This window comes from Aspergillus piperis, assembly GCF_003184755.1.
Source record: "Aspergillus piperis CBS 112811 unplaced genomic scaffold BO85scaffold_16, whole genome shotgun sequence".
Taxonomy (NCBI): domain Eukaryota; kingdom Fungi; phylum Ascomycota; class Eurotiomycetes; order Eurotiales; family Aspergillaceae; genus Aspergillus; species Aspergillus piperis.
The window spans coordinates 698,092-721,656 of NW_020291606.1; the positions used below are offsets into that span (position 1 = coordinate 698,092).

Below are 23,565 nucleotides of genomic sequence, written 5' to 3' on the forward strand. Positions count from 1 at the left end.
CACATCATATACTCTCAGGTGTCCCTAGCTGACATCACGTCATGAAAATCAATCGGAGCGTCTTCCCGTTGCTTTGTATGGAGACCGTAGCAGCATATTCCATTTGATGATTCGGACTTGTCCACCATACCATCTTAACAGCAGTTTCCTTCTCCGATTACACGCTCTCTAAAGTGAGTGACCTTTCAAGAAGACATGCGCTTTCTCTGCCTCCATGGAATCGGCTCAAACGCCGAAGTGTTCAACACCCAACTATCCGCGATCCAGGCGGCTCTAGGGTCACAGCACGAGTTTGTCTTTGTAGATGGCGATATCCCATCTGAGGCCGGACCAGGTAGGCTCACAAGCCTGTATAGCACAAACGAAGCTTATCTTTGCACAGGCGTGTATGGAGTCGCCGAAGGGCCGTACTTTTCGTTCTTCAACCTCCCTACTGCGTCTCAGATATACGACGCCTTTGACCTCATTGACCAGGCCTTAGAAGATGATGGTCCTTTCGATGGCATCTTTGGCTTTTCACAAGGAGCATCTGTGGCTGCTTCCTACCTTCTCAGGAATCAGGGCGCGCATCTACCATTCAAGTGCGCCGTCTTTTTCTGTGCTACGGCGCCATTCAACGTGGAATCGGCGCCATTCCGATCGATGGATGACGGAACCTTCAGAGATGAAGGCACAGGTGAAGATATCACGGCGGAAATAGCAGCGAATATTCCTGATCTCTTGGATCGAAAAACTTTTCCCTCCCAAGGAAAGTCTATGATCCGACCATACCCGTCTGACGGCTCGATTCAGATACCACTACCAACAGTACACGTCTATGGTAGGAATGATGGATACTATCCACAATCCCGAAACCTTGTCGAAATGTGTCAGTCATTCGACAGGGAGGTGCTGGAGCATAAAGGGGGGCATAGCATTCCTTGGGAGCAAGGGATGACCAGCCGTATCGTTGATCTTCTCAGGAGGCTAGTCCATGCTGTTGACCTGCAGTAAAGTAGGCTTGGCGCATTTCGAGGTAGATACATTACTGGATACGGGTATCGTGTTTTTGGTTGCAAAGCCGCACAGCAGGAATTAAGGTTCGTACAGATGCAGATGACCCATTTAGGTAACAAGGCGCTATCGAATATTCCATGAGCCAATACAAAGAGCCTCTGTGTTCCTAAAATCATTATCATCTTCCTCGTTGTTGCCAGACGTTGTTCATCGTCAATACAGGGAGTTGCCACCGCCTTCTCCGTACGAAAAACCGAACCTTCACATTCAGTATGGGATCGCAACATGACATTGAGCAAACTTTACTTGGTTCTTGGTCCCTCCTTGAACTTCGATCCCAGCTCCAGGATGGCGGCGAAGTCTTTCCCATGGGGAAAGGCGCTCGTGGTATCTTGAACTACAACCCGAACGGCCGCATGTCCGTCCAGCTGCAACCCGCAGTCACCAAGAAAGTCAAGGAAACCGTAAATGACCTTCTGGCATACGCTGGCCGATATTGGGTTGAGACGCAGCCCGACGGCAGCGTCATGGTGAAGCATCACCTTGAGCTCTGTTCCTGGCCTGAAGAAGATGGCTCGTATCAGTCACGGAAGGTGGAACTCTTTGAGAATCAGCTCGTGCTATCATCGCCAGCTCATGTGAATGTTGAGGTAAGCCCTCTTGTCACGTATGTTTTCGAATGGAGCTGATTTTCGTGGGAAATCTAAACAGGGAATTGCGCAAAGAATAGTGCTGAGGTGGCAAAAGATTGAGTGATCAGACGTCTGGTTTCCGGGAATGCACAATGCTGTATTTAGAAAACTTAGTTCCAGCAATTTGAACCAGGCCTCCTTAAACGAAGTATATTTTGTCGTCAGCTGTAATGCAAAGTTTGGGCATTTAGGCAGCTCCACTTCTGCAGAGAGACGGATAAAGCAATCTTCAGTAGCCTTCGAGAATCAAGCTGAAAAGTGTCTCGCATCGGGGCATGATCCTGAGCAATATAGACTCTACCAATGACAAACCAGGGAATACACAGAAGGGCCCACATATATTACAGTAGTAGGCAGGCATTGGGGCTGGCTGAAGCTTAATTCGATGTAAATGGTTATACCTACCATCACATCGCCTCGTAATTATTCTCACTGCTACTGCCCTATCGTCAAGTTCTAGACAGTCAAAGCCTACCCAAATATGGCATCATATGATCTCCTCTACATGTTCGACTTCATGGCCAATTCTAGGGCTATGAAGCTGTATACACTTATGAAACTGCCTTTGAACTCCCTCTAATTCTTTCTTGCCCATATCATCGCTGCAGCAACTCTCAATGAGATAGAGCTAGAAGAAATCAAAAGCTTTATACTCTGCGGGATAAGAAGGCCTAAAGTTCCTTGCTGACTATACCATGAGCAAGATTCCGACATTTCGAAGAGCTGACGGCCTTCATATCTTCGGGTCAGATGCAATAACCCTGTATATTTCCGAATCAGCACCCTGTCGGGACCAGCTTCTTGGCCACGGTGCTACTGAGCGGGCCCTTATACATCAGTGGATCTGCATGGTCAACAATGATGACGTGGCTTATGTTGCCGTTGGTCCAATGGCGACTTGGCCGAAAGAATTTTGACTAGAAGATTGAAACGATATTCATGGAGAAGCTCGAAAGGGGGACTAACGCTTTGGAGAACCGTTTGAAGGGGCGTACTGGGTTTACAACTACTCTGCATTGACACTGGCGGATATATCCATGGCATGCACCTTGTACTGGGGATTCAAGTCTATTATCGACCGTGAGATGCGCCATACTTACCCTCACATCATGGGATGGTATTCGAGGACTTCGAACGACGATGGAGTGAAAAGCGCCTTTGGCGGGATTGACCTGATTGAAAAACGTCAAATATCGCCGCAATAGTTACATTGCTGAGCTATGATATTTATCAAGGCCGTCTCCTGAGACTTGTAACAGCCAGTCCTTTTAATTGAATCTGAAAATTTGTATCATATTTGTTCACCTGAGAGCATGTGAAGTTGAGAATGTCCGAACTGATGAAAAGAACACCTTGCTTCTCTGACACCACTCACGAGAATACCCTGACTCGTAAAGGTTCCTGTTTACGCAAGGGGTCACAACATCCCTTTGTAGAAATATGCAGGTAGGTCCGGTATATAAGCTATTTATTCCTGCTGGCCTGGCTGAAGAAGGCAAGGCTTCATGGCGAGCAGTGGAGCAATGTGCTTGAAACAATCAGGCTTTGATGGCTTTCTGGCTTGGAGATCCATCAAACATTGCTTCGGTCGGGGGCATCATTATTCAAGTCCTCGTTTTCCGCCATGATGCTAAACTTCGGTGTCCGCATGGTACGTACCTGTCGAATCGGTCCTTTTGATTCCAATAAGGTTTAAGGGAGCTGATCACATCGAATTCGGCACACCCTAACTCCGCGGCAGGACTGGGTAAAGTATACCACCAGATTTGAAAGTATGCAATCAAGATTGATTATACATAGATCAGGCCTTGAAGACAGAATTCGTCTGTATTCACTGTATAACAGATGTATTTCCGGATGATCGTATTATTATCGTCATGGGTCCACAGCGAGCGAGGTTGCAATGGCTAGGAGGCATTTAACTCTCTGCATTGTCTACCGTAAACAGCAATCGCCTCACCCACAACTATTGGGTGCTGGATGCGTCATAGTAGTCTCTCATCTATGCTCTATGTTGCAAGAAAGGTCAAATATATCTGAAAAAATAAAGACAAAGACGCAACTCGGTACCGACTTCAATCGCACCACTTACAGAGAAATCTATCAAACTGAGAGACTTCCAACACTAGGAAAAAATCATGGATTCTCTTGCTGTTATAGGATATGCCGTGCGGTACCCACAAGACGCCAGTGACTCTGTGAGATTCTGGGATTTTCTGTTGAAGGCCCGGGAGGCAAGCACTGCATTTCCAGAAGACAGAATCAACCAGAAAGCATTTTACCATCCTGATCCTGACCATGGAGGAACGGTATGTATGCAAACTCTGTCTCGGCCTGCGAAGCTAATGTTTCGTTTCCTGGCGTTATAGATTCATTCCAAAAGGGCACATTTTCTCAGAGATGACCCAGTTAGCTTTGATGCTGCGTTCTTCAAGATGAGCAAAACAGAGGTCTTGAGCCTAGACCCCCAACATCGTCTCGTTATGGAAAATGTATACCACGCATTGGAGAATGGTAAGTAAGGCTCAGGCCATATTATGGAGACACTATAGCTAGACCCAGCTGACGAATTATTATGAAGCTGGAATTCCAATGGAGGCTGCCATTTCATCCAACACATCGGTATTTGTGAATGGCTACAACCATGATCATGCGGACAGCCTAAACAGCGACCCAGAGACAATACTCAAGTACAAACCTACCGGAACTGAGAACTCTATGATATCCGGGAGACTCAGTTGGTTCTATGATTTCCGTGGGCCTAGTTTGACGGTCGAAACAGCATGTTCCGGCAGCCTCGTTGGTCTTCATCTAGCTTGTCAAAGCTTGAAGACAAATGAAAGTGATATGGTAAGTCAACTCGGGAAAATATCGAGATTGTATTAAAGTTAACTTCTGTGGAACTTTTCTAATCATGCACACTCCTTTCTAGGCCATAGTGAGCGGTGTAAATGTTATTGGATTCCTCCCACATATGGTTGGTATGGACTATTCCGGTTTCATGGGATCAGAAGGGAGATGTTTCGCTTTTGACCACAGAGCCGATGGATATGCTCGTGGTGAAGGAGTAGGCACGGTGATTTTGAAACGTCTTTCAAGCGCCGTGGAGGATGGTGATACTATAAGAGCGGTTATTCGCGGTACTGGTTTAAACCAGGATGGCCGCACACCGGGGATAACATACCCCAGTTTACGGTCGCAAGTAAGACTTATCGAGACAACTTACCAGAATGTAGGACTAGACACGGAGGACACATGTTATATAGAGACTCATGGCACCGGTACCCAGGTGAGACTTACAATCTGATGCTGCGGAATTGACGACCCTCTAATCATGAGACTGTCTCAGGCTGGAGACTATGTCGAAGCGTCCGCTATTAGCAGTGGATTCAAGACACCTACAAGAAGCTTACCACTCTACGTTGGTGCTCTGAAAACAAACATCGGTCATCTGGAGGGTGGCTCTGGGATTGCCGGCCTCATCAAGACTATTATGATCTTGGAGACAGGCGTCGTCCCGCCCAACGCCAACTTCGAGAAGCCAAACCCTAAAATACCAGTGGATGAATGGAAGCTCAGCTTACCCATCCAGTGTGAGGCATGGCCCACCTCAAAGCTTCGACGTGCATCGGTCAGTTGCTTTGGGTTGAGTGGAACCAATTCCCATTGTATCCTAGACGATGCATACAATTTCCTCCGCAAACACAAGATATCTGCGAAACATCGAACAAGAATTGGTGTGCCAACGCATGATGAGCTTCGATTTCTTCAACAAGGATTTGATGATATAAGAGATATGACGCATCCAGGCGATGACAGTCCTCCGGAGAGAGTTACATTTAGCCCCAAATCGCCGATGCCCGTTTCTCTATCTCAGGAGAGTGTTCATCCGGCTGGAGGCTCTCGGTCTTCCACGGCCCTCTTCGTATTGTCTGGATTTGACAAAGACTCGCTCAATCGGGTTATTTCCGGTTTAACCGAATACATAAATACGAAAGGTCGACTATCATCTGAGGACGAGAGGAAGTTTCTGCGTGATCTGAGCTTCACGCTGTCGCAGAGGAGATCACGATTCAATTGGAGAGTATGTCTTTTGGCCAAGTCCATCTCACAACTACAAAGTCGGCTTGCCAACGACTCGCTTACGCCTCAACATGCGCGAGTCTCCCCAAGACTTGGCTTCGTCTTCACTGGGCAAGGGGCTCAGTATGCAGGGATGGGCCAACAGCTCCTTGCTTACCCGGTATTTCGCAGGTCAATCGAAGCTGCTGAAAGATATTTTCAGTCCCTGGGTGGTGAATGGTCATTACTGGGTGAGTAGCACACCAAACCGAAATCTGCCATATTCGGGTACTTACGTTTGTTTGCAGAGGAGCTTGGGCGGGACAAGAACAGTACCAGGATAAGTGAACCAACCATCGGGCATCCAGCGTCAACAGCAATCCAGATTTCTTTACTTGACCTACTGACAAGCTGGGGAATTTCCCCCACTCGTGTCGTGGGGCATTCTTCGGGAGAAATCGCTTCTGCGTACTGTGCCGGCAAGATTTCCAGACAGGCAGCATGGAAAGTCGCCTTCTTCCGTGGCCAGGTTGTCTATGGCTCAATAACACGTCCAGGATCGATGATGGCTGTGGGATTGAGCCCAGATGACCTACAACCATATCTCGAAGAGGTGCAGCAAAGTGATCCGAACGGGGTATTGACTATTGCATGTTTCAATAGCCCGAAGAACCAAACAGTATCCGGCGACAGCGCCATGGTCGATGCCCTCAAGAGCTTGCTGGACGCAAAGCGAATATTTGCACGAAAGCTAAACGTGGGAAAGGCCTACCATTCTGAGCATATGAAAGTGTTCACCGAGAGATACCAGGCTTTCATGGGCTCATTGGAGCAAGGCAACACGGTTTGTCGAGAGCAGCCCATTGCTTTGTTCTCGACCTTTACAGGTGACATACTTCTGGATCCATCTATGGATTCCTCTTACTGGTGTGCGAATATGGTGAGTCCCGTCAAATTCGAACAAGCTCTCCGGGCATTGTGCTATAATCCTTCCGAAAAGCACACGTTACCGAATGATGAGCACGAAACCCCTCTGCAAATAGATGAGCTCATTGAGATTGGATCACACGGGGCACTTCGAAGCGCCATCACAGAAACGATTGACATGGCGCAAGGGATAACCTACCATTCAACCTTGGATCGCAATGCTTCTGGCCCTGATGGTATTTTGCACACCGTTGCAAACCTTGCCTCTAAGGGATACCCTGTTGATATACCGAGTGTGAATAACGCCGAGGAGCTGCGTAGAGACTCGGATCTACTTGTGGACCTGCCGCCCTACCCCTTCAACCACGAAAACAAAGACGTCTACGAAAGTCGACTTGCAAGAAATCTCCGCTTACGACAGTATCCCCGACATGATATCTTTGGAGCACCAGCTACTGACTGGAATCCGCGTTATCCAAAGTGGCGGCATTTTCTTCGGCTCAGTGAGAACCCTTGGCTCAGACAGTATAAGGTGCGACTAAAATTTGCAGCCCGTTTATAATTTCTGTGCTCTATTCTGATCTCATTTAGCTCGATGGTCAATACGTGTTACCACCTCTTGGGTACATAGCCATGGCAATCGAATCCGTAATACAGGTAAACAGTGGGGAAATGACCATGAAGGGTCTCCATTTGGAGAGAATCACCCTGGGTCCTTTGCTAGCACTGCCGGATGAAGCCCAGGAAGTCGAGATCAGTTTGTCACATTACCCTCACGGCGACGGTAGTGAATTGACACGGTTCCAAGTGAGCTCATATAACGAAAGCCAAGAAGACTGGACTGAGCATTGCTCTGGCTACATTAGTATTGGCTATGAAGATGAGGGCATGGTTCATTCAGGCCTTGCGGATACCCATAAAGTTGGAGAACTCAAAGGAGACCTCTCTTACCAGAGACATGGTTGCGAGAGACATGTCAAGTTTGACGACATGTGCAAAAGTCTTTCATCCTCTGGCTTAGAACTTGGGCCCATATTTCAGAACCTATCGTCCATAAGAGTGAGCGGTAAAGGGGATGGAAAATGCATCGGAACCATACAAGTACCTGATGTGTCCTCTGTCATGCCTAAGAACTACATGCATCCTCATCTACTGCACCCTGTCACTTTGAACGATTTCGGAATAGCCGCTACTGCTGCAATACACGACTTGCAGCCACACAATATGGCGATGAAAACATTCCTGCCCTCTTTTATTGAGCATGTCTGGGTGTCTACCGAAATATCATACGAACTGAAAACAAAACTCAATTGCGTGGGGACAGCTACAGCAACGGGTCTTGGCAAGTATAGCTGCGATATTGAGGCTTCAATCGACTCCTCATCTGCCGAACCCACGATATCCTTCAGCGGAGCGCATTTTGATCTATATGAATCCAAGATCCAGTCCTCAAAGACAGATCTATTGCCTAAATTCTACTCTGTTGAATGGAAACCTGACATTCATCTTCTTACAAACTCATTCTTCAGCCAGCTCGCCAAGCCGCCAACGATTGAATCCGCCAGATACAGGGTGGAATGCCAGTGGTTCACCGACCTCCAGCTGGCCTCGGCACTTCTTTCGACTGATGCGCTCATGAGCTTGAAGGAAGTGGATCAGACCCAACTTGAACCCCATTACCTCCGGTTCTACGACCTTCTCAAAAGCATTGCTGCAGATATCCTGACAGACTCAATGCCAAGGGTGCCTTTCAAAACATGGCAGAAGTACGCTCAGGATCATGATCTTAAAGAACAACTCTACCGTAGAGTGGAAGCTCGCGATAGCGATGGCGCACTGTTAATGCGGGTTGGGTCGAATCTTGCATCTTTCTTCCGCAAAGAAGCCGATCCACTCTACGTCATGTTCGGACAAGATGATCTCATGTCTCAGTACTACAAACATGATTTCGAAATTGGTTCCATTTCCGAGAAGCTAGCACTCTACCTGGAGCTCTTCCGGTGGCATAAGTCCAATCTTCGCGTCCTCGAAGTTGGGGGCGGAACGGGATCATTTACAGCGCATGCGCTCACTAATCTCTGTCCACCGGGTATGGACAGGACAGTGTCAGAGTACGTGTTCACTGATCTCTCTCCAGGCTTTTTCGTGAAAGCGAAGGAGTCACTTGATGAGTGGGACGATATCATAACGTACAAGAAGTTTGATGTTGGGAACGACCCCATTTCCCAGGGGTTCGACCCAGGAACATTCGATCTGATTGTGGCAAGCAATGTACTCCATGCAACTCCCGATCTACATAGGACATTGAAAAACATCCACAGTCTTCTCAAGCCCGGTGGAAAGCTGGTATTCCATGAAGGTGTCCGCCAAGATACTTCGTGGACCAACATATCGTTCAGTTCACTGCCAGGCTGGTGGCTGAGCACCGAGCCTGAGAGAAGATGGTGTCCCTATGTGCCAACAAGTACATGGGATAGGTATCTCCGTGAGTCTGGCTTTTCCGGGCTGGACTTGGAGTTCCCGAGCTCTGATTATCCAGAGTTTTCAAAAATCAGCCTTATGGTCTCAACTGCTAGAGAAGGAACCAATATCTCTCGGAGCGAGGCAAACGGTGTTATCATCATCATCGCGGATGATCAAAGCTCTACTCTGGCCAATGAGTTCCAGAGCCAGATAGAATATCTGGGGCCCCATTGCCCCATACACACACTGGCGGAAGTGGAAGCTGTGGATGTGCTAGATAGGACATGTGTGCTTTTCATGGTGTCCAATCCTCCTATCCCAACAGGTTCGAACATCGAATCATACAACAGGCTAGAAAACGTCCTCTTCAAGTGCAAAAACATTTTATTAGTCACTAGAGATTCAACAAATAACCCAGCATTTGATATTCCAATCGGACTTATTCGAAACAGACGATTGCAGCAGGACCCTGACAACTCGAACCTTGTTACGGTTTCGTTGACCGATACAGAGGTTACCCAGAATACAATTTCCGAACTTTTGGTCAAAGTTTTCAAGCACCAATTTCTGTCAGGTACCGTGCCTACAATCAGAAATGCCGAGTATCGCATTGCACAGGGGGTCATTCTTACGAACCGTGTTGCTCTCAACGCCGATGCCAATTCCACCATTGGGGGTCGACTATCGACACCACGGTCAGTTCCGCTAACATGGGGCGACATAAATCGGCCAATTAAACTCATAGGCCATGGCCGTTTTGTCTGGGAGACCGATAACCTTCTCTCCGACAATTTTCTGGGTGAGAATGACGTGGACCTGGACGTTAAAGCCGTCGGCCTTGGCTCTCGAGACGTCCTAGCAGCGACAGGAAAGCTTCCCCAGATGACCCTGGGAGAAGAAGGTTCTGGGGTGATAACCAGGGTCGGATCATCCGTTAAGGAATTTCAGTCCGGCGACCGCGTCATGTGTATCAGTGACACTCAAGCAGGGAGAGAAGGAACGCTGAGGACAGCAATACGGATAAACTCGTCTCTGGTCACCCGCATCCCCGACAGTCTTACCTTCGAGGCTGCTGCTGGATTACCTGTCTCTTGGCTGACTGCAATCTATTCTATCAGCTACGCCGGTAGGTTGATCACTGGGGAGAATATCCTGATTCACTCTGCTGCGAGTAGTGTTGGGCAGGCGGCGATCCAGTATTCCCAGTCTCTCGGTGCAAACGTATACGTGACTGTCTCCAATGTCGACGAGAAACATTATGTCGCACGGAAATATGGAGTTCAGGGAGATCGTATCTTCTCCAGCCGTCCTACTTCCTTCTCGGCTCAGATCAAGCGACTAATACCGCGTGGGATGGATGTCATCATATCAGATATATCCGCTGGGACTACTCAAGGTTCAATGAGCTGTCTGGCACCTTTTGGCAGACTGATAGCCATCGGTAATGGCGGGCCGCAGTCAGTCCACAACATCACTGCGTCATGCAATATGGATAATATCACGATATCAAAAGTGAACCTCAGTTCTATCGCCAGGAGCCGCCCGGCAACTGTCCAAAATATTTTCCGAGAGATGATGCGGCTAATGGAGGAACATAAGATTCGTTTTGAACCTCCTAGACGAGTTCTGACGTATAGCCAGATACATCAGGGTATCGAGATGTACCAGAAGGATGCAATTGCTGGGAAAATTGTTCTTCGTCCTTCTGAGGATGTTGTTCAGGTTGTTCCTGAAATTCCGAGACCATCCCAGTTGGAACAAAATGTATCCTACCTCCTCATAGGAACACTAGACTCTTTACATTCCAAGCTCGCTCTTCGGATGGCAGCTCGAGGTGCTAAGAACTTGATACTCTTGTCTCGTGCACCCCGCTTGGATAGGGAGGAAACACAGCAGCAGATTCTTGATACCTTGCGAGAGCGAGGATGCGAGGCACATATATACCACTGCAACATGTCTGAGGCTTCCGAAATACAGTCTCTGTTTGCCGACTGGCGCAGTCAGCTTCCCCCTATCCATGGAATTCTGGAGTCGACATATTGCATGGGTGCTTCTAATCAGACTGTTGCCACGCATTCAACAAGCAGCTCTGATAGTGTCATCATGGAGTTGCTTAATCTGCACAATGCCATCCCATCTGTTGATTTCTTCATCATGATCTCATCGATGTCCGGGCTTACAGGAAGTATTAATGACAGCGACTTTAGCGCAGCCGGTGCATTCCAGGATGCACTAGTTCGTCATAGACTCTCACATGGCTTGCACGCTGCGAGTATCAACGTCCGGGACATGAAAGAGGAGGAAATCTTAGCGGCAGTCGACTATATGACGGATATTCGAAACCCATCAACCGTGGATTCCTGTCAGATGGTCTGCAATGTCCCAACCCCAGCATCATACAAAGACTTAGAAAAGCCACTGATGAGATATTTGTCCACTCCCTTGTTCCATCAACTTCCTAGCTTCCGTTCGCGAGTGGCAAGCATGCCAACAGAATCCGCGAGAAGACCTAGTGTGGGCGACCTCCTGAACAAGACCAACAACACCGAACAGGCAGCAGCTATCGTGTCGAGGGAGATTCGACAGAAGTTGTCGAACCTTCTTAATGTCACCGAAGACGAGATTAACGAATTCCATGATGTTCGGACCAATGGGGTCGACTCTTTGATTGAGATGGAATTCCGGAATTGGCTGGAAAGAGAACTCGGCACAAATATTTCGTTGGAAGATTTGACCTCAAAGAGCATATTGGAATTGAGCACACATGTTGTTACAGCGTCACCGCTGGTATCACTTAACTAAGGTGTCGATACCGGGCTGGGACAGAAAGCATGGGTATATTGGACATATACTTCAGGTGTGGTTTGCATGTGCACAAGATAGGCTAGACGGAAATAGCCATAGTCCTCGATGACTGGCAAGTGATCAGCTATTCACTCGGGAAGGGTGATTCGTTCCGGAATCTTATTATCAATAGCGCAAACGTGTGAGATGACTTTTGTTTCTTCTTTATCATCTCTTCTCGTCCCGACTTATACATGACGGGAGGCAGACCAATTTCAATGCGGACAGGTAGAAGGGAAATAGATGGTAGAGCAATATATATACTGACCAATTAGAAGACTCGGCTCTTGAGTAGGAGGCGCTCTTGAACGAGGGATACCTACCAATCTATTAAGCATTGCCGTCAATGTCTTGTAGCCAATATTGTGCATGTGATGCGGAACAATACGGGCTTTTCGTACAATAAGTAAATCATCTACGGTAGGCGCTTTCGGACCTTGCCTGACAGTATTTCGTTAATGGAGATGGTGACTTAGTTCTTCTTGATAAGGCAATGGTCTGACTCATTCGTGATAGCTTATCTTAATCATTTTCTCATATCTATTCAAAAAAGTTTAGGGCGTCCCTTGGATGCATCGAAGCAAAACCTAGGAAGTCCGCGTCTAATAAAGTCCCGAAGCAAGATAATATCGTGTACTATGTGGGAGCAGGTCGCCGGCAAAGAAATTAATATCATTGGATGTTGCTCAATTTGAAACGGACAAAAAGCGGTTAGCTGTACCCAAGAAAAGCGTGTTCCTATCGCCAAAAAACCAAACGGGTGGGGACCATTGCAGTAACAAGCATGATGACTACGACAAATATTGAAAAGATGACCATTGAAGTTCAGCCTTATTGTTGTGAAGAAAGTGTTGTATACTATACTAGCATTACTCATACATACACATCGCCGATAATAGTGAATGCCACCACAGTTTCGCAAGAAGGTTGGACAAGAGAGATCTGTCAGGCTTGAGAACCAGGCCAATCGATCTATTATTGACGAGTGGTAGGAAGATAGGCCACAGTGGAGCTCGGAGTATCCGCTGATGAGGGGTGCGATAGTAGTAATGATCACTGTGGTGCGTTAAGAGTTTGGCGTCCGTTCTCCCAGGCACTTTGGACTTGCTCGTGCTGGCCTGTATGTTCGGCACCGCCAGTCGCGGTACTAGTCCCCATCAACGGCTCCATATATTCAAACCGATCTGAGTAGAAGGTCTGGGGACATTCGGAAACCCGTCAGTCGAATTCTCAACAAGCGTTTGTGTTGAGGAATCTTACTCGGGCGTATAACAGGATCCCGGATTCTAGATCGTGATTGGGGGCGCGGTTCTGGGAGAAAAAAGTCTGCAGAAGCTCGACAAGATTCGGCTGAGAGGTACGGTTTGATTGCCGATAAAATGATCGACCGGTTACCGATTGAGTCGGAGGAGAAGATTCACTGGGACGGAGGGAATGAAGATTGCTTTGGTGAGTTTCGGGGTTCTCATGACGGTTCTGGCCTAGAGGGAGTCAACAGCTGGGGGTTAGCTGTATGAAGATGACAGTTGAGCGGGTTAGATGTTTACTTGGCCGTCTTTGGTGTCGGATGTGTCGGACTATCCAACACACCCCAGGAACGCAGGCGACCAATAAAGCGAGTAGGCCTATAACTGCTTCCGCTGATAAAGACATTCTTGTTAGAAGCGTCAGTCTCGATGTTGGAGGTGGAGGGGAAAAAAAAAATAAGGAAACAGATGCATTGGGGTTGACAGCCTTTTATCTTGAATGATTCTACGGATTCTACAGAAGCCGCGAAGAAGCCGCGAAAACCGTGTATTGATCTCAAACCCAAGCCCAGAGGAGCCGGAGATTGCTTCAGCCCTGGACCAAGATCCGTCGAAAATGGAGTCGCATTTCTGGCTTGAGCCAATTGGCAGGACACAGCATGTGGTGGCTGAGTGAGTATTTGCCCGGGGAAGAACCACGATTGGTGCAGACCAGAAGTGCGGCCCACCTCGATGCATAGCGTGAAGTATACAGCCCGAGGAAGGTAAGGCTGTCGGCTCCTGACCAGCAGTCCACCACAAGGGGGCTTGACCAGGGGCAGGCGGGAATATAAGAAGGCTCCGATTCTCTGATCAAGTCGTTACCCATTGGGTTTTCTATCCAACCCTAAATTTCAATCCCAGCCCTCTACCCCTCTCGCAATCCGAAATGAGTCTGTCCGACCACAAAGACACCGTCCAAAGGCTCTACGTCGATGAAGATCTGACTCTCGACGAGCTGATGGACTTCATGGAAAGTAATTTCGGCATTCTTGCGAGGTATGTCTTCTATCTCAGACCCATTCCATTACCGCCGTACCCCCTGACATTGATCGGTTGGATAGCAAGGACACCTACAAACGCCATTTCAGGAAATGGAAACTGCGTAAAAACAACAATCGCGATTTCTACATCTGGGCCAATCATCGCCTTGAAAAGCGCAGTCATGAAAATCCCAAGAAGAAGACCCAGATCCTCTTGAACGGAAAAGCGATCGATGAGAAAACTATCCAGAAGAATATCCCGCGGCAGGTGTCGACTTATGATCAAGCACGCGCAGCAGGTCAGTCATCTAAATCCGGCTGATATAGGTATCCGGAATATACTGACATTCTCCAGCTGCAAGTCCAGCAACACCTCAAGGCTACAGCATCGTAACGCCTGCTGGTTCGACCTCAAGCCAGCCCCAAGACACTTCGGCGAGACCAAGCGAGCCCCCATCGTCGAGCCAACCTGCATCACTTGAAAGTCACATAACAGACAAAGAAGAGCTGACCGAAATTAGATTGCTTGCTGAAGTCATGCAAGACTGTGGGTCTTTCCTCTCTCTATGGGGCCAAATGAATGTTTCTACTTCCCGGAGAAATCTGGCTGAACTATATACTTCGGTTGCTGAGCGGCTCATTACGGATACTTGAGATCTCCAATCACATCCCCGTCATACACCTCGTCTACTGCCGGTTCTAGGATTCGACATCCTGCACTCCTCATACAAGGATGACTTTGAACGAGTTCAGCTACAACTACGGAATCTACCGCAGGATATCTATGCTGATACCGTCCGTACTGCGAGGTTCATCGCATCGGCAAAAGGCTGCGTCAATGCGGCAGCAGCCCTGTTTGACAATGAGCCCAATGTAGATTCTCGTGATTCCAAGGGACAGACATGCCTTGGGATAGCGGTGCTTCATAATCACCCAGCGATGGTTTCATTTCTCATCGCCCGAGGAGCAAATATCAATAACAGACGCCGCGACGGGCAAACGGTGTGGACCCAGATTTGTACATCAAAAGAGCATGGAGCGGTGTCTCAGACGCTGATCAATGTTGATGCCCATGTGAATACCACGGTTAATTCCGTCAATGGTCTTTACATCCCTGCCGCTGGCGGTCATATCGATGACGTCCGTCGTCTGCTTCGACGGGGGATGAACCGATCCAGTCAAACACCTTTCTCGTGGGCTCTGCTAGTAACTTTAACATCCGAGACAGTGCCCATCTCAATTGTATAATGATACCAAGAGCTGGCATGAATTTTTTAGAATTGGGCTAGATCGATCGACGCTGTGAAGGCTCTTGTTGAAGCGGGTGTGGATGTGAACACGCTTTCTGATTCTGGGGCGACACCACTTGCAATTATTGGAGAAGACCCTGGAGAAATCAGGGATTACCTCATAGAGCACGGTGCTGTACTTAAACCTCGGCGCGCCACCAAATCTTGGAAAAGAAGGCCATCCTCCATGCCGTTTTCGTCCACCACTTCTGGGTCAAACGAAGAACAAACCAAACCAACTAGTATGGGCGCTAGGCTTCCCCAGCCTTTGGATAGCACAGCTATTGAACCTCCAATCCACCCATCTCCAATAATAGCTTCTTCTCCCGCCTCGTCTAGTCACAGTTTACCCTTCCGATATCCTGATCTTTCCCCGAGTATGTGGGTTGCTGACGGTGCTCCTTATCTCGCTTCGCCAAGGGTGAATATGGACCCACATTCCATTACTTCTCGGCTTCAGATAGCGATGCCTGGAGTCGATAAAGATTTGCTTCTCAATGACCCTCCAATGCCCTTGCCGCGTTGGTGAATGAAGCCTAGTACTGTCGACCGGAACCCCGGTAACTACCCCAGATCCCTCAAGATGCAGCGATCCTTCCGGATTCCTGCAACACAGCGACTGAGCATTAATATTAAACAGCTCCTATTTCGGTATTTAGTTTAGTCGATTCATGTATTTGGATATTGTCATTTCCGCAGATTCTCAGAAACAAAAGAGACCTCTTTTTGACCGCAACAAGTCATGGACTCCGTAATCTCCGGTCAACGTCTACATACTCATGTCTGGTTCTCAGATTCCGCTTGTCGAGAGATTTCTGGATTTAGTGTCAGTGTTGACTTTTCTCACTGTTGGGGGTGGCGAGGTTGGCGAGAACCTCTCGCACCCCTGCGTCTTCGGGCACAAAGTGTGTGGGCTGAAAGGCAACGCAACTTCGGATTGCAGGTTAGAACCGTGATGGGGCGTTTTAGGCAGCAACTATGTCTTGCATTGTCTGTGGCTATACCTGACCGCCAAAGCGCCGGTGTTCTGAGTGGCAGACCAGAGTGACTGACCATAGAACCAATCGCTGTTAAAAACTGCCGGTCAGGGTATCTTGAGATTTCCACAGGAGTACTCGGGTGATCAGGCTCACCTTGAGGGTTGAGCAAGTCGCCCGACGATGAAGCGGCAGCCAGCGTACTTCTATCCGTGTCTAAGCTCGCTTTCCACCATCCTGGGATGCTGGAAGACCCAGTTAGTATAGTAGAACAGCACGTACCGAGAGCATGACCATGCTTAGAACAGCCATCAGTATCTCCTCGTACTTAGCCGGCTTAGATCCTACAACCTCCTGGTTCAGGGCTACTTTGAGATGTTGCTTGGCAGTTTCTTTAAAATACTTTGCTGATATGTGCCGGTCACCAGTAGAATAATTATATGTATATTTATGGAGGCAGCTGGCAGTAAGAAGTGAATAGAATAATGACAGCTTAATGTAGCTTATAATATGGTGAATATTGAGATCTGTGAATATACTTATTATATCTAGTAAATAGACTGTCTGCCAGAACGATTACCGGCAATTCCTCGAAGGTAATGAGAGTAAAATTATATTCTTTATAGTAATACATCAGGTCAGCGGTCTCAGGAGGTTTGATTAGATGTTCTGAAGAAACGTTAAAGGATGGAAAGGCTGGTGTCAGAGACGAAGAGGGGGGCTGGTATGTGGCCTCGTCACAATGCGGGTCTATTAAAGGACGAAGGAGAGACTGAGCATCACTCGTCAAAGTATCAATATCCAGAAAAGGATCCGGTATAACAACATCACATGAGCCACCAGGCACATTACGCTAATGAGGCCTCACAGGTGCAAGAATACATCTGCAATGGGTTGAGCAGTTATATCGCATCAGGCTAAGTGTCTCTCAACTGCCAATGAACTCATTCCAAATAACATAGTGTAGGTATCTAGTAACCTCTACCTTTATAGACACAAAGGGTTGCTTCCAAGTCATTAGCATACTATATGCAGGTACAAACGGCCATCAATCATTTCGTAACTTTTCTGAATACATATCAGAATCTCTTGACAATAAGCTGTCTGTTACCTATGGCTCAACTGCCACTATCGCCCTTAATCGTAAGCCCGTGAGCCTATGACAAATCGACCCACTTGATGAAGGTCTTCATTGCGCGAAGCTTTAATTGAATGACGCTAGGTTTGCCGCATGACATGGTCTGAAGAGCTTAATACATGGTTGACAATAAGTTTATCCGATATTAAGGTGAAACAAACCACCACCCGAAAATATATTGCGGGTCTCACCATGTCAATCTTGCCTGCAAAGAGGTTAGTCTCCGCCATCCCTACCACCCGTGCCTGAAGAAAACCCCCCGCTTTACCATGATCGGTTTGCAGATCAATGCTTAATGGCGGTCGGAAAGCGGTATATCATCGTTTCCGTTCACCCTAAGAAGTATGCTCGCCGAACAGGCTTTGCTGCCGCGTCAGCCCTACCTTCTATTTGATCAGATAGTACCGCGTGGCACCACATGCATGAGCTTGTACCTGGCTCCTAGACCAATCATGAGAGGTCGTTTCCTTCCTGCACCAATATAACCTGCTAAACCGTAGGTAGTCCTGGGCGGGATTGGGAGATTGCAGGAGCACCATATGCTCCCTCACAGATATTGATATGGAAAGAGTCTAGGAGGGCCGGCCTCTATACTCGCCAGTACAATACTGAGGACATCTTGAGACAGGTATATAAACATCGGCTTGCTACAATGGTTGATGTGATCACACACACAGATCACAAAGACTCACCCGCAGTCTATTCCTCTCATTTTCCTGCCACTCGCTTTTACTATCATGAAATCCACTCAGTTGGCAGGCAGCATCGCTGCCGCCGCGCTTGTTGCTGGCGCACAGGCGACGTCGCTTGCGGATGTCTGCACCGTCTCGCATGTGCAGTCCTCCCTGCCTCTGGATGCCTTCACTGGACTTGAGATCAAGACCAGCTCGGTGACCGCGAGCCCCGTCTACAACGTCTCCGTGAGCGACCAGACCTTCTACCCGGATGGCACCTTCGACTATTGCAACGTGACATTCGCCTACTCGCACGCGGGCCGTGACGACTCGATTCTTCTGGGCATCTGGCTGCCCGCCCCCGATGCCTACCAGAATCGGTGGTTGTCTACGGGCGGTGGTGGCTTCGCCATCAACTTGGAGGGCGACTTGATGCCTGCCGGCCTCCTCTACGGTGCTGCTGCCGGTATCACAGATGGAGGGTTTGGGGCCTTCACAACCGACCTGGACGCTGTATTCCCCAGCGCTAATGGCACGATCAACTGGGATGCGATCTATAACTTCGGCTACCAGTCACACCATGAGCTCAGCGTTATCGGCAAGGCCTTCACCAAAAATTTCTTCAACACTACCACGAGCAGTAGCAAGCTCTACTCCTACTACATGGGCTGTTCCGAGGGCGGCCGCGAGGGGTGGAGCCAGGTGCAACGGTTCCCCGAGGAGTGGGATGGTGCTATTATCGGAGCGCCGGCGATCCGCTACGGCCAGCAGCAGGTCAATCACCTCTTCCCCAACGTGGTTGAACAGACGCTGGGCTACTACCCCCCGTACTGTGAACTGGAGAAGATCATGAACCTGACAATAGCTGCCTGTGACGAGCTGGATGGCAGAAAGGACGGCGTCGTCGCGCGGACTGACCTCTGCCAGCTGCACTTTGACCTCAACTCCACCATCGGGGAGCCTTACTACTGCGCCGCCGAGACTACCAGCGATAATTTGAAGAAGCGATCCTCCCACGCCAAGCGCCTGACTGTCTCCAACGCCACCCCGGCCCAGAACGGCACGGTGAGTGCCAAGGGCGCCGAGGCAGCCGCCACGATGCTCAAGGGTCTCCACACTCTAGATGGCAAGCGGGCCTACATCTGGTTCCAGATCACCTCTGCCTTCAGTGACGCCGAGACCCAGTACAACAGCGACACCGACAGCTATGAGCTCGACATCGACGCGCTTAGCGGCGAGTGGGTCGCCCGTTTCCTGGAACTGGTCGAAGCCGATAACCTCTCAAGCCTGGATAACGTCACCTACGACACCCTCCGCGACTGGATGGAGCTGGGCTGGCGCCGTTATGGTGATTCCCTGCAGACTACCTACCCCGACCTGAGCGCCTTTAAGGAGGCCGGTGGTAAGATCATCCACTACCACGGGGAGTCGGACCCCAGTATCCCGACTGGATCCTCCGTTCATTATCACGAGTCCGTCCGCAAGATCATGTATCCGGATCTTATTTACAACCAGAGCACGGACGCTATGGCTAGCTTCTACCGCCTGTACCTGGTCCCTGGCGCTAGTCACTGCGCGACCAACGCCTATGAGCCGGGACCCTGGCCCCAGGATAACATGGCGGTGATGATTGACTGGGTGGAGAATGGAGTGGTGCCCGTTACCTTGAACGCGACTTACCTCTCGGGCGAGGAGAAGGGCAGCAACGCCCAGATCTGCGCCTGGCCCCTCCGTCCCTTGTGGAAGAACAATGGCACGGTCATGGAATGTGTGTACGACCAGGCCTCGATTGACACCTGGCAGTATGACTTCAACGCATACAGCCTGCCTCTTTACTAGACGGACTGGTACCAGTCGGATCGTTCTGCAATTTGATATACCATCCTGGGATGGGGTAGATCGAAGTTCTCTGTTCGGAACAGTCGGCTAAGAGGAGGGGAAGAAACGGCAAGCGAGGTGATGTCGTTGTAATTATCATTTATTTCAGTACTTATCTGTATCTAAATAGTAAATTAGATCGTCCAACAGACCAGCGCAAGATATCTTCCATAATCCATAAATTATGCCTTATTGGCCGGATCAAACGACATAACGACGTCCCTCTCCTTAAAATACCCTCTGCGACGCACAAACTCCGAAACCTTGGCAACAGATGTCCCCATTTCCCGCAATCTCCACACCTCCTGGGCCTTCAGACACTCTCTAAAATGCCCTATAAAACCCTCATGCGAATAAACCTTATCACGCAAAGCCAAGCCATCAGCCCCAAAACGCATTCCCTTCGTAAGGCCCTCTTCCAGAGAAACCTGGCACCCAGTGCAACAAACACCGTGCTCGATGCGCCCACTAGCCCGATCAAGATAAGGTAAGGTAGTCGTCGCCATGAATGGCAAGTTGGAATATGATTTAGCCGCAGTCCAAGTAGCTTCTTCATCACTAGTAGGCTTAGACCCAACCACCCGGATAAGATCGTCCATAGTCACTAGTTGTCTCCTTCCCTTGCTCGATACCTCCTGCATGGAGTAGATCCCCGGTATGGTCCGAAGAATCGGAAGTGACTTGAGTAAGCGATATGCCTTCGAAGCTGTCTTACACTTCGACGAAATATACCATTTTGCATCGGCGTAAGGCACGAGCCGGGGCAGGCGATCCTTCTGGATACATGAAAAGCAGCAGCGGAGGAGGGTCGGGAGGAAGAGGAAGCCTCCGAATGAGCTGCCGCAGAGGAGACAGTCGCGCGTACAGAGCGCGGTGGACAGCTCGGTAAGGGTGAATTGGTTTGCTATCTTTGTTCTTAGAAGTGCGCAGAATGCGTCGAGTGCGTGTGTTGTTGTCTCCCGGTAGAAGCGACTGGTGTTGACGATTTGTTGGGCGCGACGGCTGACTTGGCGTAATCGGAAGAGGGATTCGATGTCGAGATAGAGGCAGATTTCGTGTATGAGTTCTAGGTGTAGGAGTGAGAGCTGGCCCAGGCTTGTGGATGGTGCTTTGAGGGGTTGGGCTATAGTGCTGCGGACGGATTCATGGGCGCGGCGGTTTATGTGGATGACTGCTAGGTCGAAGTCGCGGCGGTGGTAGGAGGTGAGCTCAATGATCTCATCTTCTGGGATAGTTTCGGGTTGAGAAGTCGAAGTCTGTACTCTCTGGGGGTCCATGTTGATCCTTTCTGCTGGGGAGATGTAGTAGATTGGATCCTGGAGGAGGAAGGGGAGGAAAAGCTAAGAAAGATGGAAGGATAAAGAGGATATTCCTACTACATGTGGTACAATTCAGCTAAATGCTTAGTTGAAGTGCATTACCAACACCTGATCAATGTTTGACTTATCGTGAAGGTGATGGTGAGGTGAACTGAATGCTATCCTCCCCTAAAGTTCCTCCAGCGCATTCGTGTACGATGCTTAGATCAGGAAAGGTCACAATGAGCAGTATATCAACGTCCCTATAGCTCCTTCCTAATTACCAGAATAAACTAAAAGCCCTGCACTATGCATAGCCCTGGGACTCCCCAAACCTTCCGAAATATCCAATCTCAGCGGACCAACCAAAACCAAGTAGATAGAGATTCCTAGAACACACTTGAAGTCAGCACATATCATGATAGTGAAGAAATACATCAGAGAAAGCCATATACATACCATTTCTCATTATTCAGTAGCCATAATTTCGTCGCCTTCCTGCACTTCCTTGTTCTCAACGTAGGTCGTCGGCGCACCAGGAGGTACGAGGTGGCGCCGGCAATAATTTGGCGAGGTTTTTCCCAATGCCTTCACGGAGGGGGTGCATCTGACATTTGTTCCCTGGCGTTCCTTACACTGAATAAAGTCCATCTCCTTCTGACAGCCGCAGGAGAACGCAATCTGCAGATTGGTGCACATGTTCAAAAATTGGCTCTGGGAGGATGTGAAGATTGATCGGTCAAGGTGCGATGTCGACGTGACGTAAAGATTGAGCGGTCGTTAAGCTGGTTGTAAGGGTTTGAGTGAGCTTGGGAGTGTCGAGTAGTCGTGTGCTTGGTTGATGGTAGTTATTGGTAGATAGTAGTTGTAGATGAGAGGGTACCGTATGAGAGAGGAAGGAAATGGAGTAGAGTACTTCAGGTAGAGAAAGAAGAGCGAGAGAAGTTACAGAAGGATATATGTAGGTGGAGGAGAGGGAAGAGCCAAAAGAGAGGGGTCCAGCTTGAATAGCCCTGGCGTCTGTATCAGTTTGGAATGAGGTATGAGTCTCGTGTGAGGAATGTATGCTGTATAAATATTGAGATAAGATAGTTCAACCCGATTAAAGGGATCTGATCCAATCAGCTACTAAGTCGACGTATATCTGAACCCTGAGTTGCTTTTCCTTCGGCCCTGATTTATATGCAGGAACCCCGATCGAGATGCTATGTCTGACCCTCAGCTGTGGGATCTGAGCTTATGGTGAGATCCTTTCTCAGTAAACCGGTCTTCAACTCTAAGCTGCCTGAGAGTAATCCAAATGAGGTGGTGTGGCCAATTGATTGATCCAGTAGAAAATGAGGTCGAGTTTGTATGAGCTGGAATATCTATCGTAAGCCCGTGCAGGTGTTGGTGACTCGTATACTCGGAACAATATGATACGTCAGCAGTCTTCTCGCAGTGTGGTAGAATCTAGCCTAAAGCTTGCGAAGCACACTAATTAAATGCTGGAAATATTTGCGGTGAGGAAATCAGCACAACGGAAGAAACAAGAATGATTGATCAAGAGTAAACCGTAGTAGTGGTGTCTTCAGTTGCGGAGTACCTCGGTATAGTCATCAATAATGTCACTGTGGTAAGAAGTTTTAGGGCTTGAAAGAGCCTCCATAGCAGAGCTTCGAGACGGATGGTCGAATGGAGTAGCTCAAATCTGGGTCATACTTGTCGATATTCCAGAAATGGAAAGGATTTCCGATAGGAATGACAAGGACTAGCAATCGGTTAGCTAGGAAATTCTTAAGGTACCCTTCCAGATAATGACAGCTGCCGACGGCAGATACATCGGGTCCAATAGTACTGTTTTAATACTAGAGCTATGGATGAGTGTACAAGTGAAGGAGCCATGAAAGTACAACGGTCTCAATCCACTCATTAGTCCAATATCAGAGTCGCGTGATAATAGGAAGGTGAAGCCTCTTAAGTCGCTGTCGTCCCCCTTCATACAGCCTCTGACCTAGCTAGACCTTCAGATCTGGCCCAATAACCATCCGCTCGGTTTTGATTTCTACGAGTTTAAGT

At 48.7% G+C, this 23,565-nt stretch overlaps 7 protein-coding genes across 7 annotated transcripts; 5 read left to right on the plus strand and 2 right to left on the minus strand.

Annotated features, from left to right (window-relative positions):
- Positions 1–195: 195 nt before the first annotated feature.
- On the plus strand, positions 196–1,685 carry BO85DRAFT_470671 (uncharacterized protein; the record flags this gene model as incomplete). The annotated part of the gene is made up of 2 exons (XM_025662416.1): positions 196–989; positions 1,268–1,685. The coding sequence occupies 2 exons, from the start codon at positions 196–198 to the stop codon at positions 1,683–1,685; spliced, it is 1,212 nt and encodes a 403-aa protein (XP_025513303.1).
- Positions 1,686–2,169: 484 nt separating this feature from the next.
- On the plus strand, positions 2,170–2,893 carry BO85DRAFT_461520 (uncharacterized protein; the record flags this gene model as incomplete). Its single annotated transcript, XM_025661793.1, has 3 exons — positions 2,170–2,231; positions 2,389–2,573; positions 2,664–2,893. The coding sequence occupies 3 exons, from the start codon at positions 2,170–2,172 to the stop codon at positions 2,891–2,893; spliced, it is 477 nt and encodes a 158-aa protein (XP_025513304.1).
- Positions 2,894–3,826: 933 nt separating this feature from the next.
- On the plus strand, positions 3,827–11,942 carry BO85DRAFT_440734 (acetolactate synthase catalytic subunit; the record flags this gene model as incomplete). Its single annotated transcript, XM_025658784.1, has 7 exons — positions 3,827–3,997; positions 4,058–4,202; positions 4,270–4,538; positions 4,621–4,977; positions 5,038–6,001; positions 6,059–7,209; positions 7,269–11,942. The coding sequence occupies 7 exons, from the start codon at positions 3,827–3,829 to the stop codon at positions 11,940–11,942; spliced, it is 7,731 nt and encodes a 2,576-aa protein (XP_025513305.1).
- Positions 11,943–12,871: 929 nt separating this feature from the next.
- On the minus strand, positions 12,872–13,780 carry BO85DRAFT_84027 (uncharacterized protein). Its single transcript, XM_025665723.1, has 3 exons — positions 13,532–13,780; positions 13,245–13,465; positions 12,872–13,181 (listed from the first exon to the last, which is right to left on the minus strand). Exons 1-3 carry the CDS (start codon positions 13,635–13,637, stop codon positions 13,038–13,040), a joined length of 471 nt encoding a protein of 156 aa, XP_025513306.1. The 5' UTR covers positions 13,638–13,780; the 3' UTR covers positions 12,872–13,037.
- A 331-nt stretch (positions 13,781–14,111) lies between these two features.
- Positions 14,112–15,501, plus strand: BO85DRAFT_522227 (ankyrin; the record flags this gene model as incomplete). The annotated part of the gene is made up of 4 exons (XM_025665247.1): positions 14,112–14,269; positions 14,335–14,552; positions 14,609–14,656; positions 14,957–15,501. The coding sequence occupies exons 1-4, from the start codon at positions 14,160–14,162 to the stop codon at positions 15,499–15,501; spliced, it is 921 nt and encodes a 306-aa protein (XP_025513307.1). The 5' UTR covers positions 14,112–14,159.
- Positions 15,502–18,394: 2,893 nt separating this feature from the next.
- BO85DRAFT_499265 (tannase and feruloyl esterase) lies at positions 18,395–20,170 on the plus strand (the record flags this gene model as incomplete). The annotated part of the gene is made up of 1 exon (XM_025664064.1): positions 18,395–20,170. The coding sequence occupies one exon, from the start codon at positions 18,395–18,397 to the stop codon at positions 20,168–20,170; it is 1,776 nt and encodes a 591-aa protein (XP_025513308.1).
- Positions 20,171–20,391: 221 nt separating this feature from the next.
- BO85DRAFT_461523 (F-box protein) lies at positions 20,392–22,206 on the minus strand (the record flags this gene model as incomplete). The annotated part of the gene is made up of 2 exons (XM_025661794.1): positions 20,392–21,383; positions 22,143–22,206. 2 exons carry the CDS (start codon positions 22,204–22,206, stop codon positions 20,392–20,394), a joined length of 1,056 nt encoding a protein of 351 aa, XP_025513309.1.
- Between the last annotated feature and the right edge of the window lie 1,359 nt (positions 22,207–23,565).

Bases quoted from the DNA above. Each gene is read 5' to 3' on its own strand.
- BO85DRAFT_84027 (XM_025665723.1), bottom strand. From the start codon at position 13,637: ATGTCTTTATCAGCGGAAGCAGTTATAGGCCTACTCGCTTTATTGGTC. The intron at 13,466-13,531 runs GTAAACATCTAA...GACTCCCTCTAG, and splicing joins CCGACACCAAAGACGGCCAA to GCCAGAACCGTCATGAGAAC. The intron at 13,182-13,244 runs GTAAGATTCCTC...GAATGTCCCCAG, and splicing joins GGATCCTGTTATACGCCCGA to ACCTTCTACTCAGATCGGTT.